This window comes from Sabethes cyaneus, chromosome 3, assembly GCF_943734655.1.
Source record: "Sabethes cyaneus chromosome 3, idSabCyanKW18_F2, whole genome shotgun sequence".
Classification (NCBI taxonomy): domain Eukaryota; kingdom Metazoa; phylum Arthropoda; class Insecta; order Diptera; family Culicidae; genus Sabethes; species Sabethes cyaneus.
This window is the reverse complement of record NC_071355.1, coordinates 149,309,190-149,327,465: the sequence shown is the minus strand read 5'-3', so window position 1 is coordinate 149,327,465 and position 18,276 is coordinate 149,309,190. Positions and strand designations below refer to the sequence as shown.

The window sequence follows — 18,276 nt, the reverse complement described above, 5'->3', positions numbered from 1 at the left end:
GGTAGGAAGAGGCTCCCGGGAAAGTAACGTTTGCCTCCCACGGACAGTGACTGTTGACGGCGATGAACTGGAAGTGGTTGATGAGTTCGTATATTTGGGATCTCTGGTCACCGCCGACAATAATACGAGTAAGGAGATCCAATGACGCATTCAAGCTGGAAATCGAGCCTACTTTTCCCTCCGCAAGACGTTTCGATCTAGGAGCATACGCCGCCGTACAAAGCTGACGATGTACAAAACGCCAATAAGACCGGTAGTCCTCTACGGACTTGAAACGGTAACTTTGCTTACGGAAGACATACGTGCACTTGCCGTTTTTGAACGAAAGGTGTTGCGGACTATTTTTGGCGGAGTACAAACGGAAAGCGGATAGTGGCGGAGACGTATGAATCACGAGCTACAGGCACTGCTTGGAGAGATTCCCATCGTACACCTGGCGAAAGTTGGGAGACTACCGTGGGCCGGCTACGTCGCAAGGATGCCGGACGACTGTGTAGTGAAATCCGTTCTCTTCAAGAACCCTACCGGCACCAGGAATAGAGGGGCTCAACGTGTTAGATGGTTCGACAAGGTTGAAGCCGACTTACGTGTGTCGAGACGCGCAACGAATTGGCGACGAGTAGCCCAGGACCGAGTACAATGGAGAGGAATTCTTGATAAGGCAAGAGCCACCCCGGCTCTCGACTGAATAAGTAAGTAAGTAAGCTCTGTTAAACCATCTGCAGAAGTGCAGACAAAGCGACAAGTAAGAAACGACGCGCCTCTACATTGGCAATTCGTGTGTGGATGGTTTGTGCCTTCTTTTGAAACCATGTCCCCTCGAAAATAAACAGCATGGTTGCACACAAAGCTGCGAATGGACGCACACATATTACCTAGAGATGGGTGCCGCCTATCGCTTGCTGCTCCATCTGTAGAGCGCTTTATAGTGAATTTAGATCTGTAATTGGGAAAAAAAAGCTGAAGGCCTGTAATTCAACCGTCTCAAGAACGTTAACAATAAGGTTCAAAGAGCGATTGTTATTAGATCACAAACCTGAAGGAAGGCTAAAAGGAAACCAGGAGCAGCTTGCAAGTAGACAGAGGGAAAGGTCAAGGTTATTTTCACCCGTAATCCAAATATTTGAACACGTGTTGTGGCCCAGAAGGTCGATGTTTCACAAAGTTACGTTCAAACAGAAGAAAATATCCAAATTCGCATCGAAATTTGGCGAACTATTTGCACCTGTGACAAGCGAAGTGAATTTTTCGTCATAAAAGGTACTATCAAAAATGTGAAATATGTCAGACTGAATGTCTTTTTAAATGACTGTTGCCATTTTTGGAGCAGCATAATTAAAAACTGCTATTTTGATCGGTTTTTGCCACCGAACTGCCCTGAGCTACGTCCCATTGAATCCTAGTAATTGGGCTATGATGAATGGGAACTCCAAAAAACTAAGGAGAAAGTAAAAAATAGAGAGGACGTACTAAGGAAGTGAGAAAAATTGACAGCGTTAAGACAAAGTGCCAGGTATTTCACCAAACGGCTACTTGGTTTATCAGATCAGTTATTGAGATTTACGTCCCAAGCATTACTGGCTATAAAAAACACGACTAACAGCATGAATGTAGAGTAAACATAAATCCAAAGCGGGTACAATAGCTTTAATAGTTTTTAACATGCTTTCCTCGTATATCTGGTTATAAATACTTTACTTAGTTAATCACCCTTTTACCACACAAAATCAATTATTTATGCAAACGTGTTTATTTTACAAATCGTTGAATTGAAATCATTGAGCAATCGTGTTTTTTTTTTGAAATTGTGCAAAACAAGATAAACATGCACACTGATTAAATACATTTTCCTATTATAACAAACAAATGTATTGAAACAATCATAGCTTATATAATAGATAATAAAATCGATCCGCAACAACATATTGAGCATTTTTTCATTCTTTACGTGACCTCTCAGCGGGCCTCGAGGTACAGCACTGGTCTATAACAAGCCATGCGTCACATGTTCGAATCTCAACTGAGAGAGGCTGTTAAAGTCCATAGGGTCGTGGTAGCACTAGTCCAGCAATTTTCCTGTACTCTAACATGAAGTCTGCATATTAAACACAAAAAACAGAATGTCAAGGCATCGAAGTCAAAATGTAGCACCCCACGCTTTGCATTTTTTTTTTGGTCTCGTTATGTTTTGAAAGAAAACATCCACTCGAGACACCGCTCCGCCAATATTGTGACCCATTTGACCGACTGCTTCCCGGCGGCGGGCGTGTGGCTTGACATATTGGATACAAGACAGTCAGTCGCTCAATGGTGATTGGTTTGCTTCTGTGAAACAAACAGCAGAAAAACGGGCAACATATCCAAACAGGAATGCGTCATTAACCGATACCCAGAAACGAATGATCGCAGGTTCGCAGTGATGGTCGCGAGCAGAAACTAACGATAGGCAATTGTTTCACACTCGAACCAGCGGTTTTGTTCTCAGAATTTTGCAGTGGCTTGGCGTAACAAATTACCTCCAGTATCCGTCATATTTGCAGAAGATGAACGATATTTAAAAACGCATCAGGAATTCCATCTGTGATGTCTCAGCTGCCACAGTTGCCGAAATTTATTGCAATTTGGGAAAATTTAGTTCAATTGAGCGAACGGATCTTTCCGTCAAATTATTATTCCCACGCTCTGAAAGCCAGTTCGTCGACTTTGCAGAACGAATTTTCACTCCAAGGGCGGCACATTACCGGCGTTCACGTTCAATACATTCCCCAAACAGCTGAAATTCCTAAACGAAGAAGCCACCATACCACAAGCACTTGGAGCTCCTAGGTGCAGAATCACCGGTTTGCGATTTACGCGTAAATTCTCCCGGAAAAGAGGTTTCTTGTGCTCGGCGTGTTCTGTTCTGCGCTCAGCTGGGGTCAGGCAGAAAGAAAAATAATTTTCAGTACCGATCGGGTTTCTGGGCGTTCGCAGCACCAGTCACATTTTTTTATTTTTCCAAACAGCAAATGTTTGAAAACTAGACAGGTGTTTGCCTATGTATGTATGGCCCCACCAGCAGGCTTGAGAAACATAACAGCCCATTGAAAGCGTAGCGTCAAGAGCACATGTTTGGGCTGCCATGCATCAACCTCACTTTGCCACTATTCTCCTTCCGTCAATCACCACAAAGTTCGCGCTATGAAACAATTCCTCTACAGTACGGAAGAAACTATTCCAAGCATTCCCATAGCAGCTTGACCAGCCATTCGAAAGTCACTTAGTGCGGAGAGTTTTTCGGGAATTTCAAGCATCCCTGCGAGTATGAGCTAGAAAGGGAGCACAAAAGCGCTAGACACTGTTGCCTGTTCCTTATCTCGGCACCCATCCCCGCTCCACACGGCCATGGACAATGCAGCGCACCGAGAGCAACTAAGATTTGCCAAATACAATTCGTGGAATTTTCGATTGTCTAAGTGGTGTCTACAACCAACACCGATCAAGTGCCTCCGAACGGTACCGAGTGGCCAATGCTGTGCCACCCACTTTTCCACCATACTCTAGACAAATCCACGCGCACCATTCGACCGCAACAGGGTGGAAAATGAAGCGAAAACGAACCATTTCGATAAGTTTTCTCTTGAAACCACGGAATGCTCCCCATCTGCCTCAGCACCGCAGCAGCAGCATCAGCCAGTCTGATCTGGGAGGGAGATCACGGCTGTCTGTGGTGGTCAAACGCAAAGGAAGGCGCGCGATTCGATGATTTTATCCCGCTTCACGCTATGGCAGAAACAATAAATACCATCAGCTGTTTTGCTGGGTTCGCCGGCGATGCTGCGGTGAACGTTGAACTCGTGGAACGGCTTCTGTAATGATTTCCTATGCTCCCCGTGAGCATAGCGATACCGATACCATGCGCACACATTCACATACACACACACATACAAACCGGTGAGATAATTATGATAAATTTGTAATTATGTTTAGATCGTGTATCTTTTCTGGAGGGAGTTTCGAAGTGACGTTAGCCGTTCGAAACGATTAATTCCAGTGGCAGATAGAGAGAGAGCACCGGATTGCACAGAGAATAATGCGCTGGAACCTTTGCCTTTCTTTGAACCTTTTCAGAACATTAGATTTTCTCTGATGATTACTGAAAAATATGATTCTTCATTCACAGTTATGGTTCATTCATTCATTACTTCATTCTGTGATAACAAAAATTTAACTGCTTTGCCAAATTTGCCAAATTTTCTGAAATCTGCACAAAATGAAACTTATCGCAGAGTATGGCACTGCACAGTGAGTATTTTTTAGAAAAAAAGTCCTTTATATCTCAATATCTCAAAATGCCGCTGAGCTACAATCAATCTTTTGATGTCAAAAGAAAGATATTTTTATAAGGATTCCAATGGTGTGATGCTTGTTTACGGCGCACATCTGTGTCCAGCAGTTTTTGCCAAAATAAGGGCATTTTACCCTACTTTTCTCGACATGAAGAGATGTAAAAGTCCATATCTCCGGATTCCACTGAGATGAAATTGATTTTTTTTCGCCATAAATAAGCTATCATCAAGAGGAATCCAACGACATAGTACTTGTTTACGACATATGGTTGTATCTTGATGTTTTGGCCAAATAAACGGCATTTTATCCTAGTTTTATCTGTGATTTCCAATAAAAGTGAATATCTCTGGATTCCGCTGGGATAAATTATTTTCACCAAAAGAAAGTTATTTTTATATGCTTTCGAACAGTTTGGTGTTTGTTTACAGCACCTGTTTGTATTTTGTAGTTTTGGTCAAATAATGATCATGCTACATTAATTTTGCAACGTTAACTGAGAAAATTAGGGTAATTGAAAAATTGACTAATTTGGCCGCGATCAAATACCTTACCATCGGAAACTACATAAAGTTAGATTTCTTGTGTCGAAAAAAGATCGGTTTTATCCCAGCGGATTCCAGAGTTATTGATCAATACATCTCTGTACTCCTAGAAAAGTGCCATAAACAACGACCACACCATTTGAATCCCCATCCCCATCAAAAGATTGATCCTAGCCCAGCGGCATTTGGAAATATTGAGATAAAGGACTGTTTGCGAAAAAAATCCCCACTGTGACTGTCAACATTATACAGTACTTTTAAAGCCTGACTGGGGGAAAATTAAAAATTAAATCTTGTCAGACACCCGAAATTTTTTCACCTTAAAAAACAGTTTGTTTTAGTATTGGACCGCTTGTGCATTCATCACGATACGAAATCGATGACATTCAACTCTCCTGATTTTTCAAATTCGAGTTTATTCCCCGGCCTTTGAGTTAGTTTTAATCGCTTTAATTGGGTTTTACTATGTATTTAAGGGTAAATTGGGCAAATTTTACCATTTTCGCATTTCGCACAGTATGTAATGGATGAGAAGTGATGTTTTGACAACATTCGGATGCTATTTGAGTTTTTATACTGCTTAATTGGCTTTTTACCATGATTTTTGGGGATAATTGAGTAAAATGGACATCTTCCAAAAGTCTGCACACACAAGACGGCACTATCATCAATCGATAGCGGCTTCTAAATAATTAGGATTACGACCTTATTTTGCCCATTGTGCAATGGTAATAAAGTGGTGCTAGTGCAATGAAGAAATTTCAACACGGTGTGGGTGAAATCGAAAATAGACCAATCACGATCAAGCGCGATGTAAAACTTCAAGGATAAACCCTATTGTTCGGTGCAGTTTGTTTTAGTAGTTTAACATCCATTACTGCTTTTTCGTTACTAATCTATCAAATGTTTTGCTTTCACACCTCTTTATACCTCATTGTCAAACAACCTGTCTATTAAAGCCAAGACACTTGGAGTGCGTGTCCCCTCTAAAATATACGGCAAGGATATTTCTGAACTTACCAACCACCCAATTTGTCAGCGTCAGCAGCTAATGTTTCTTAGATGACTCAGGACGAAACAGTCACAGTCTGCGAGTTTTCGCCGGTGACTCACCGTCGGGAGCGCCGGCCACTGCGAAGGGGCAGCCCGCCCGCAGAAATCGCTTTTATTTATGTGCATGCATTTTCCTAGGTTTACTGATTAGTAGGGATTATCCCTTAGTTCAGTCCGAATGGAAAACCAAATCGACCACATATCCATCAGCCAGAAATGGCGAAGGAGCCTTTTTGATGTACGCAACAAACGCAGCGCTGATATTGCAAACAACTTGAATCTCGAGTCTCGAAGTTGCCACCTGGTGGAACCGTCGAAGAGCAATGGACCAGCACCAAGAACGCCTTCATCACGACCAGTGATGAAACCCTCGGTAAAACGCGCAGCAGGCGGAGAGAGTGGATTTCGGATGAAACTTGGAGGAATGTCGACGAGCGGAGAGAGGCGAAATCCGGCATTGAGCGAACGCGGACCAGATCGGCTAGGACAGCTGCCCGTCAACGATACGCCGAACTGGAGAGGGCTGTTAAATGTGCTTCTAGGCGGGACAAGAGAGTCTGGACTAACTCTCTAGCCGAACAAGGAGAAACTGCCGCCGCCAATGATGATATCCGTTTGTTGTACAATATTTCTCGCCGCATTAGTGGTGCCAGAATGAATACAAAGACCCGCTAAAGGACAGAGGTGGTCAGCTATTGACTGACCGTACAGGACAGCTTAAGCGATGAACTGAACATTTTGTTTCAAATGTCAGAGACCGACAAAACCAGCAGCGTATGACTCCTACAGTTCGTCGAGTTAATCGCGTCAACTCGGAGGCGCCATCGTTGGATGAAATTGTAGCAACCATCAAGAGTATGAAATCCAATAGAGCGCCAGGGATAGATTGTATTTCAGCCGAAATGCTCAAAGCTGACCCATCTTTGTCAGCCCAGATGATGTATCAGCTTTTCAGCAATATATGGGAAACCGCAACTTTTCCGGTGGACTGGACGCAGGGCATATTGGTCTAAGTCCCTAAGAAAGGAGACCTAACTGAATGCGGTAACTGGCGTGGCATCACGTTGCTCTGTATTACTCTCAAAGTACTCTATAAGGTAATCCTCAACCGGATCCAGGAGAAGATCGACGCTACTCTCCGGCGGCAGCATGCTGGATTCCGTGCTGGCCGATCATGTGTAGACCACATCACAACACTCCGCATTATATTAGAGCAGATCAAAGAATTCCAGAACTCTCTTCTGCTGGTGTTTGTTGACTTCGAAAAGGCGTTCGACCGACTCAACCACGAAAACATCTGGGGTGCACTTAGGCGTAGATGAGTTCCAGATAAGCTAGTCCATCTCATCGAGGCTCAGTACGAAGTGTTCTCGTGCAAGGTTTTGCACGACGGCGTTTGTCCAACCCCATAAGGGTTACTGCTAGCGTGAGACAGGGCTGCATTTTATCACCGCTTCTGTTTCTCATCGTTATGGATGAGATATTAGTTGGAGCAATTGACAGCAGACCAAATCGAGGATTGCCTTGGAATCCTCTAACGATGGAGCAGCTAAATGACCTCGACCTAGCCGACGACATTGTCTTGCTCGCACAACGCCGAAACGATATGCAGAGTAAGTTAGACGACCTCTCCGAGAGCTCCCAGGCAGCAGGTCTCACAGTCAATGTAGCGAGAACTAAATCTATGGTAGTGAACACTGACAATTCCACCAACTTCACAGTAGCGGGACAGCAAGTTGAGCAGGTAGACGCCTTTCAATATCGTGGTAGCCAGACAACGCCCGATGGTGGTACCAAGACTGATATAGCGACACGGATCAGGAGGGCCAGGGGTGCCTTTGCAGGTCTGCGAAATATTTGGCGCTCAAACCAAATCACTTCGTATGAACCCAAATCTTTAATTCAAACGTTAAATCCGTACTGCTGTATGCCTGCGAAACGTGGTGCGTCTCAGCGGAGACAACGCAAAAACTGCAGGTATTCATTAACCGGTGCGAACTCCATCGTCGGTGTCATCAACGGCCGATAGCCACAGAAATTCGTGAACGTAGGTGGAAGTGGATCGGACACACCTTGAGGAAAGGAGCGAACGAGGTTTGCAGAGAAGCACTAGACTGGAATCCACAAGGACAGAGTAGAATAGGCAGACCCAGAGGCTCATGGCGACGGAGCTTAGCCAACGACATCCGGGTTGTAGACGAGAACCTGTCCTGGCGACAAGTAAAAGCCATGGCGGGTAACCGTCAGCAGTGGAAATCTCTGATTTCATCCCTTTGTTCTGCCGGACCGGCGGAAATGGACACATAAGTAAGTAAATTTTTGTGTTTTGTTGGCATTATGAGCAGGTGCTCCGTCTTGTTGGAAGATGAAATGGCGGTCAGCAGCAACCTCCTTAATCCACGGAACAACAACATTCTTTAGAACCTTCAGGTATACATCGGCTGATACCCCAAGTAACAATTCAAAGCCACTCGGTTTTACTTGAATTTTGTAAAGGTTTTATTGCGGTATGAATCATTACCACTGGATTTATTGTGGTATTGCGCAATACCAAGAGGATACGAGTCCAAACACACTTATAGCTAGCTAGAAAACCATAATAAAACTGCTAATAAAGCAAATTCATTGTGGTTGCTTATATTACTACGTTAAAACTTGTTGGCTGCACCACATCTCCTATAAACTTACCATAAGTGTGGCGTAGCAACACAAAATGGCGCACCAATCAAAATTGATCTTATCGCGATTACTTGTCAAACCGCAATAAATCTGTAAGTTTTATAGAGCTATTAAAATGGTAACACCCTAACCAAACAGGTTTTTGCTGCTATTATGAAGAATACCGAAGTTCAACACCAAAATCATTTTTTTATGCGAAGCCATATTGCCATATTCTAGTATTTTGTTTTAGCTCGCAAACAACTATTCATCAAAGCAAAGTGTTTTGCAGAAAGAAGGTCATTATCAATGGGTTTTCCTGTCAGAGGAAGCAACTAAAATGATTTTGCTTGAAATTGAGATTGACTAACTGAATATTTTCAATTTGTTAAAACAACCAGTTTTCAAAAATTGCAAAATTTCAGTGGCGCGCTGATTTTATCGACCTATCATATCAAAATGCACGATGAACTTAAATGCGCACATAATGCAAACCAACGAAATTACTTAAAATTGATTAAATATTCTATGGGATATTTTATTCTGGTCGCTATAAACCAAATCGTTCAGAATGATCTGTCAGTAAAACTAAAACTTTTCTGCTCACGGATATATTTTCAAGTTGACAAAGCTAGCGAACTTATCTGGCGTTTGCTAGAAAAGCGAAAAGCAAAAAGCGAAAAGCTTTTTTAAATTATGGCGATGGCTGTCAAGCAGCGAAAGCTTAATCGGTTTTATTGCTGCTTTTAGCAGAGCGTGATACGACTACTTGAGTTTATAACCTGATTCTTATAGCGGTTATGAAAACATTCTGAGGAGCGGGCCACTTGGTCAGAAAGCAGTTTTATAGTGGTCATCAGAAAGTTCTGGTGGAGCTCATAGTGTTATTAGCGGTTTTATGAAATTGGTCACGAAAACCACTATACGAACGTAATAAAACTTGGAATTGTTACTTGGGACCTTTAGTCCTTGTTCAAAGAAATACGCAGACATTACATACCCCTCGCTGGAGACTACGCCTAGCAAAGCCATGGGAATAAACATCTTTTAGAACTTGACCCTTCTTTATCGACAGACTTCGCAGCCAGTCATAAGAGTACAGGAAAATTACGTGGCTAGTGCAAAGATCTCATTAACTCTGCAGCGGCACCGCCCAGACGATAATCGAACATACAACTGGCTTGTTAGGCCAGCATCGTACCCCGACGCTAACTGGGCGGGCTTACTACGCCCAGAACTATCACATGGGTCGGAAACTTTGTAGGATAGAAACCTGACTCATTCTTGCATTTCACCTTTTGATCTTGACTATAGTTTTTTCCATCAGAGAAAAAGATGATAGAATCATTATGATGACGATGCTTCAACCGACTCAGAAGTTTCCTTGTTTTCTCCAATTGCCGTGATTTGGCGCTCTGCGTAGCGCATACGACTTGTAACCAAGATTTTTAGCCATTTCTCGCCGGATTGAGAAGTCCGAACACCCGATTTCCTGAACCATGGACCTCATTGACCTCGCTGGATACTTTTTAATCATTCTCCACTTTTTTGACCATGTTCCGTTTAGCGGTAATAGGACGGCAATTGTATACCTTCCGGGTATGTGTGTAAAATACCTTATCACTTGCCTAAGCCTTCTTTATATAGTGAAGAACAGTGTTCTTTCCGGCACTTTTATCGACCGAACTATCTCCTTTACGCTTGCTCTGGCGCGCAATAAAACGACGATAGCTGACCGATTATTTTCTTGTTTCGATATCTTTCAATTTACTCAACACTGTTTGTTCAGCTATTCAGTGTTGCAGTGTTGAATATTGTTTCGCAAGCATGAGAAATTGCTATTTGAAATTTACTGCAAAAATGCGTCACGCACCCTGTAGATGGCATAATGGCATTTGTTATGTCGGCCATTTGTGTTTCGGCCTTTCATGATTCGGTCACTTGTGTTTCGGCCATTCGTAGGTAATCCAATTTAGGTCTTGCTAAACATGAAAACCACTGGCCGGGAAATCACATGGAAATTCCATAGAACGGTCATTATTGTTTTAGACCCATCAGTATGGGGGTACTGTCAAATAATATGTGAGAGTGTATTGGTGACATAGGGCCGAGCTCTCCTAGAGAGAGAATGGCGGACAGTGCCATGAAATGTCAAACTCAACTAAATTCAATCTGCTAAAATTTCAAAACCGCCTAACAGTATGCTGCCCTAGGGGTGTCTCACTAGATTTATATTAAATATATTCACTGCAAATGCTGCAATCACTGCAAATATCGCTTTGCATCCACGGTTGCAGCCAATAAAAAAATTTTGCAGCAAAAAAATCTCGCTTGCATTTTTGCAATGAATGCAAATGATGTAAAAAGCTAATGCAAAATTGCGAAGTGAGACACCCCTTGATGCTGCCATTCTCATACATGAAAAGCTTAATTATTATTACAGAGAATGCTAGTCCAACGCCACACTCGCGTTTGTACCCGTCCTATTGTTTTTCCGGACCGTTTCGGGAGAAAGTATTCTACAAATGATAACGAGGCCAATGAAACAATGTGTACTGATACCGAATTAGATGACGACTATTCGAAAACGACAATGAAACATTAAACAGGTTGCAACTAGGAGATAAATACCTTCCCATGAAGATGAAAACCAAGTCCATCCATGCAGTATCGTACCTGAAAGTAAAATGAAATAAAAAATAAATTTTATAAAATACTCAAGCCTAATTTATTTATTTATTTATTTATTTCGTCAAACTATGTAGATTATATTCTTACCCTAGAGTTTAATTAATACCTTACTATAATTGTTTTATTTATAGTTGGCAATCTGTTGCTGGCCTTTAAATCATGCAATTCTAGTGCACGTCTTTGAAACCATTCAAGCAACTATCTTAATTGATTGTAAATGTATGAGAATTCGAATGAATGCCCAATCAATTATCTGTGGAAGTTCGGAAAATATAAAATATACAAAGCCTTTTTGTTTATTTCGACCTCCACACTTGTCAACCCTCTCTCTCCCCCGCCAAGCTGATTCCCTTACTTAAAATAATATGTATGCTAAATTTTACCATTAAGGCGTTTTGGAGTTATGGCGGAGCATACATACATCACAGAACGAAAAAATGAATCTCAAATTCGTCGTAACTAAACAAAAATCAGACATATTTTTCCATATTTTTCACCAAATAAAACGTGACCTGGAGCAAAGAAGTACCGTGACCTGTTGTTTTTTCAATGATTGCACTGCTCGCAGCTAAGGTCTAGTTTGAAACTTAGATCCGTGACCTGGTGTCTTACGTCAAACGTCTTTCCTGGTGTCTTCCATGGCGTGATCCCAGAAACCTGCCGCCATAGAGTAGTTCCACGCCAAATCTTCCAAAATAAACTGAAATTTGAAATGAACCTCTTTGATTTGGATGAAACTTTACAAACGTGTTTGATAGGAGGAAATATACGCCTTCCACAGGTTTTGGTGCAATTTTGATTCAAGACTCATTTTTAAAAAGGGCGTATTTATTTTCATGTGTATTATGCTTGAAAAATTGTATCTCGAAAACTATCGATTTTACAAAGCATATGTCTAAGCAAAAGTTGTAGAAAATTGATTTCTGAACATGAAAAAAATATGCACTGAAAAAAATATTTCACCAATTTTTCAAAAATCTGGAAATTAAACTTCAAATCAATACATATATCAAAAATATACCAGGGTATGTTGCTGCTTCGTCGTAATTGCCTTTTCCCGTCCTATCGAACACAAATTATTAAAAATATCAGCGATTTTTATGACACACAATGCAAAACTAGTTATTCCCCAATATTTTAGTTTGTTGTCTATCATACGCGATCAATCAAAGTGAGCTGAGATCTATTTAAATTCTTTTTATCATTATAGAAGTCCTGCCAGCCAAATTTCCTACGTTTTTTTCGTGTGACGAAGAAGAAAATGTCGACTAATCGTTTTAATTTTCATCGTTCATAAATGAAAATAACTCACGCAAGGTGATTTCAAAGTTTACGGATCGGAAGGTAAGTGTGTTTTAGTCAAATCAACACAAGAATTTTGGAGTACAGCACTCGTGCGCTAATTGCACGTCCTCTAATCCCACCGTCTTTTAATTGCACGTCCGCTAACTGCACGATCGTGCAATTAAAAAGCAGTTATCTGTCAAACTACACGTGGTTTCACCAGGTGGTTGCTATAAACAAAAATGCAGCGTTGCCGAATGCCAACTCTCTATCTCTGCATTACATAGATACATTATAAACAAATTCATGCAAATTTGGCTAAACTTTGACTAATTGAACACATTTTCATTAAGCTTTTAGTTCATTTGTAAAAATTTAAATGTTTTTACCAAAATTTAGCGTACGTGGGAATGCATGTGAAGAGTTCTTTACAGTGATAACGCATCACGTTTTACAATAAATATTGGCAACCATAGTGCAATTAAAAAACGAAATTCGCTAATCGCATCGCCTCATTCGTGCAATTAGCGAACGAGTGCTGTATTAATTAAATCCATCCAACAAATAATGAAAATTAGAATGACTGCTTACTACGACAGGAATTAGAAATAAACCCCATTTTTGAAAATTTTTATGATTTTTTTGGAAAAATACTTATATTTGCAACCTTATTCAAAAGTTATTCTGAGATGGAGCAACTTTCATGGACGGACTTCATAGAACAACGACTTTCATGATTTTTTTTCCAATTTGAGATTTTCAAGGAATATATGAATTTGTAATACAAATAAAAATTCTTTATGTCGTTTACAACAAAATTGGTCATAATAATTATTTTTCTAAATGCAGCCGTTTTCGAGTTATTCGGAGAAAAAGCTGGATTTATTTTAATTTTTTATGTTAAACACATCTTTTTCATATGTAACACCAGTTGCTACACTGTTTCTTTAAAATTTCTAATAACTACATTTAATTTCCAACAACTTATCCGAACACACCTTATTGATTCAACCTTTCGCTTTTGAGTTGTGGGTATTTTGAAAACTGTATTCGAAAAAACTGGACACGCTGATTAGTTAGTAACTTTTTACCGCGTAAGTAAACATAACAGAAATTTTGACTAAAAAGAGTTGAAAGAATGTTGTTTATATCGGTAGAGTATTACCAAAATAGATTAAGAGATTACAGTGATATAAACGGAAACTGCTTATGATAAAGGCCCGCGCAGAATTGATTCTTTATGGTAGCGGTTGCGCAGATTTGACAGATTATCTGTCAAATTGTATGGGCGAACTGTCAGATTAACGCAAACGGAACCGTAAAGTACCAATTCTACGCGGGCCTTAAGTGTATGATACTTCTTGTTACATTCCGGTGCTCTAAATCATAAAATTCTGATTGACTCTTTCGATACAAAGACGCCACCAATATCCAACAGAGATGTTTGGAACTGTTTTCCATCACGGTATCATGCTGCATTTATGCAGTTCCCTTGTAGACGACGTATTACATTACATCCTAACCAACAAACAGATGCCACCAGATGAACCATAAACTCGTTCCATTCGTGCCTCGCAGCCAGCGAACGCGAGGGAAAGAGGAAGAGGTCTAATATTTTCCATTCATAATCATAGCCACCACAGCTGTACGAGCGACTCGCAGTTTGCACCATTAAGTTAGCTGCGGGCGGTGGCTCTGGCTCTGGCTGGTGGGTGGCTCCCTAGAATTTTTCATCTGCGCCCCGGTTTCACGTCACGCCTTTCTGCGCAATGACGCGCACAGTCATATGCTGATAGTGTTGCCTCGCTGTGCCGGTAAAAGTCGCAATTTGGGGGCGTGTTCATCAGTTCAGTGCTCCACCAGAAGCCCACTGGGGTGGGCTGAAGCACCACAATACGTGGCCTAGCAAAATGATATACAGCGACATGCTGACAAGCGGCTACCGTTTCTAGTCTTCTGTTGGTTCATGTCATAGAGCAAAAGAGTCGTACATTCATTTTTACTGTGCATCGACCGGAGGGAATCGCACCGATATGCGTTATTGTCGTAGTACACCGATAGTTATGCGATGAACAATGGAACCTTGCGGGGGCTGGCCTTTATCTGAATGATATTAGACTGCAACGGAGGCCAATTTTTGCGTTGCTACTTCAGCGGAGGAGGAGGCGTCTCAATTCGCTGTGTCTGGCATTATGTGTATAGCTTCCACCAGCCGGCCAGTGGTGATTGGCGATTTCCACCAGTAGAAGGGAGGGCAATTTCAGCCACTGGTCGATGATAGATGAATAGAGCTGGTGTCCATGAGGTGAGGTTAAAATGCGCTGCTGACGAACGGTAGTGATCGTATCGAAGTTACTCCGCCTTCCACGGTTGGCCAAAGGTTATTGTATAGTTCAGACTCCGGAGATGGAATTTCATAGCTGTTGCGCAGTCGGTTTTACTAGCTTCGTAATCACGAGATTTGACAGTCTTCTACGTCGTTATTTGGATAATTATAATTCAAAGTACGTATTATTAGCTGAAAAAAAACATGAAATAGTGCAACGAGTTCTAAGCAAACTACTGTTCAAACGAGACATGTTTTATCTGTGCGATTAACTTCAATCTGATTACCGAGCAAACCGATGTAAACTATCTCTCTCGTGCCGTCGTAAAATTTTATAGCCCGAACTAAAGGCTAGCCATAAAAGATAATCCAGCGTCTCGAAGAGGACCACCTGATTCCGGCGACCGGGTCACAGTCGTTGTCTAACAGACTTTCAGAGGCACTCGACGCGGGCATCTTTCTCGCGAGTCATCGCGTCGCTTCTGTCTGACCGATGCGATGTGATGGTAAATCGAGAGAAAGAGTGAGAAAGATTGCGAGAAGTAAAAGGCATCCGAAAAAAAAATCCGCTAACGTGTTTCGGAAGGAGCTATAAATGTATAAGCGTACATAAATGGTCGAATGAGATGATGAATAGGGGCTGTGCCGCACCGCGATGAAGCAGCAGCTAGCGATCATCCGTCGAGCAGTGCAGTGGGGGGAATCGTGTCGAGGGGGAGTTGGAGAAAATCAGCCGAAAACAAACAAATTGAGCTGCTCCGTTTCAGCTGCGTATCGTTTTGTACAAGCGCATAATGTGTATGTTGACCAGATGATTACATGATGATATGAATATAACACATTAATTTCCAGATCAATTTCTTAACATCTTCAGCCGTAATCATGCATTGCTGTTCGGTGGTTTGTTTAGTTTGATTTCACAATGTTGCGACATGGTTTGGTACAAATCACGATCAGTGTAACATATCAAAAGCCATTATCAATATTATAACATTATGGTATATCACAATTCATTTATATCGTTCGTGTCGAGAGCTTTGTCGGACTTGCACTGCAACCGCGTAGGCGAGATGAGGTGAATGGTTTTTACAAATGGTTTACTAAGTACTAAATTGACAGACTAAATTAGGCATGACACTTACTAAGTATCTAATGAAGGCTGCCATTATATCCATTAACATAGGTAGTAACCACGACTTAAATATAGTATTTTAGTCATGGATACCAACTATCGACCCAGTATTAAAAATGGCATTTAAATAGCAATTAAAGGGCATATGTAATAAGTAAATAATGCTAAAGTGTCAGACTATTTGCACTACATCCTACATCCATGTATAATGCAGCTCAACGGCCAATTCTAGCCAATTCTAGTCTCTTGGTTGATTTAGTGCACCCTATTTTTCCGTCATTCCCGAACAACAATGTGAGTTTTATTGTACACTTATGGCGGTTTTCATGACCACTTTTGGTCTTAAATGCCATCATAAAAGTGTAATAAAACCTAAATTGTTACCTGGGTTGTCAAACATGAAAGAGGAGCAAAAAAGTAGCTAAAGTTGCTTTGTTCTGTTGTTCTCTTTCTCTCCGCTGCAATTGATAAAAATTTTCTTTCTGTTAAAGCCAAGCCAGCGCACTAGAGAGAGAAAAAAGACGAAGCAAAACTTTCAATGAGAGTGCGTTTTTATTAGATGGTTTTGCATACTCAACTGTAGTGACATATCATATCAGATAAAAGTTTTACACACAAGGATGTATTCGAAAAACTATTTTGTAGCCTTATTTAAGAAATATTCAAGATTTTCCAAATGCTATCTTTCTCGTTTGCACCAATGCCGTTTGATACTAGCGCTGCCTCGACCTTAACCCATTATGTCCTAGCGTATGATATATCATACCTCGTCTTCAAAACCTGTTTACTGCTAAATTTCAATAGTTACCATTGTTAATATATCACTACAAGAGAGATAAGACATCAATCTGATGTGTGTGTGAGATATTCTATCAGTTTTTGTCAATTCATCTGTATTTTCAACAGTGCAAAGTAGTGATAAATGGCGGGAAAACAGTTGAAAAAATGGCGAAAAAAACTTTGTCTCCAAAACGCATAAAAGAGTCTACATTTAGTAACGAAACATTACCTGACATGTAAGTTGATATTTATATGTAAAGTCTATCACAAAATTCGATAAGAAATCTGTAAACAAATTTGTAATTTGTTTGTTTGAAACTGAGCCTACGAAATATTGCACCGGCGATATTTTGGCCTTGAAACCATTCCAAATGACGAGTTTGCGTTTCCCGACACATTCGAATCATAATGTAATAGATTACAGAGTTTCATTTCATTTGGTCCAAATTTAGGTCGTGATGGGTTAATTTGATTGTTGTCATAGTCGGGCCATGTTTTACAGGTTGGGTCACCGCAGAAAATCTAAGACATACGTATTGAAATTTTATATAGAGACATGAAAAGAATGAATTCCGTGAACAACGGCTCATATAGGACATGAACCCCCCCAACGCATCGAAACTAAGGCCCATCGAAAAATACTGGGCTATTATGAAGCAGGCACTACGGAAGCATCTCAAGGAGGTCAAATCCGAGGAAGGCATGAAGAAAAGTGGGTATCCGTACAGAAGAAGCTGCAGCCAGACGTAGTACAAAATTTTTTGAGTGGAGTTAAGCGTAAGGTGCGAGCATACGGTTAAGGTCTTGAAATTGATTGAAATAAATATGCCAAAAGCTTACTAATAGGTTATATTTTTTTGTCTGAAAATTTGAAAAGGATCGGTCGGATCTTGTAAAATCAATATTGCTACAACCGCCTTTTCCGAAGCGTACAACTACAATGAAAAATGCAACAAAAGTCTAAGTTTTTATCGTATTAATTTTGCTTTATTCATCACATTTTACGTGACTGACATTCTCTAGCGATTATTGCGCTTCTACGCTTAAAATTATGGTGTCCCAACCATGAGATCAAGTAGCCCGACCTTTACAAATAGCGCTTTTCTAGTACCGTTCTGATTCAAACTTCGAACACTTAAGCTATGCTGAAACTTTCTTCAAAGAAAAATGTTCAAAAACATCTTTATTCTACTTACATAAATGGTTTAATAGCATGACAATTTAACTATTTTCGTGTTAAAATTTTAAAAATGAGGATAAAATGTTAATTTACATTGAAAAACTCTATAAAACTGCAGTTCGGTTTTGATTCAAACTTCGAACACTTTCATGGTCGACATTCAAATTTCGAATATTTCAGTCTCAGACATCGAACACTTGTATTACTATGATAAGTATTAATGTAATTAGTATCACTCAACTTAAATTAGTGAGATTACATCCTTTTTCTAAACACTGTCTTTTTAAATCCACCAACAGTA

At 40.7% G+C, this 18,276-nt stretch overlaps 1 protein-coding gene across 2 annotated transcripts in view; it reads right to left on the bottom strand.

Annotated features, from left to right (window-relative positions):
• LOC128741835 (probable serine/threonine-protein kinase DDB_G0267686) overlaps positions 1-18,276 on the bottom strand; it is a 282,954-nt gene that overhangs the window by 168,036 nt on the left and 96,642 nt on the right. The window contains exon 3 of one of the 2 annotated variants that reach the window (XM_053837920.1): positions 11,214-11,258. The exons of the other annotated variant lie outside the window; for it this stretch is intronic. Within the exon in view, the coding sequence (XP_053693895.1) occupies positions 11,214-11,258 (45 nt within the window). The remainder of the gene's footprint in view (positions 1-11,213; positions 11,259-18,276) is intronic. 2 annotated transcript variants of the gene reach the window in all.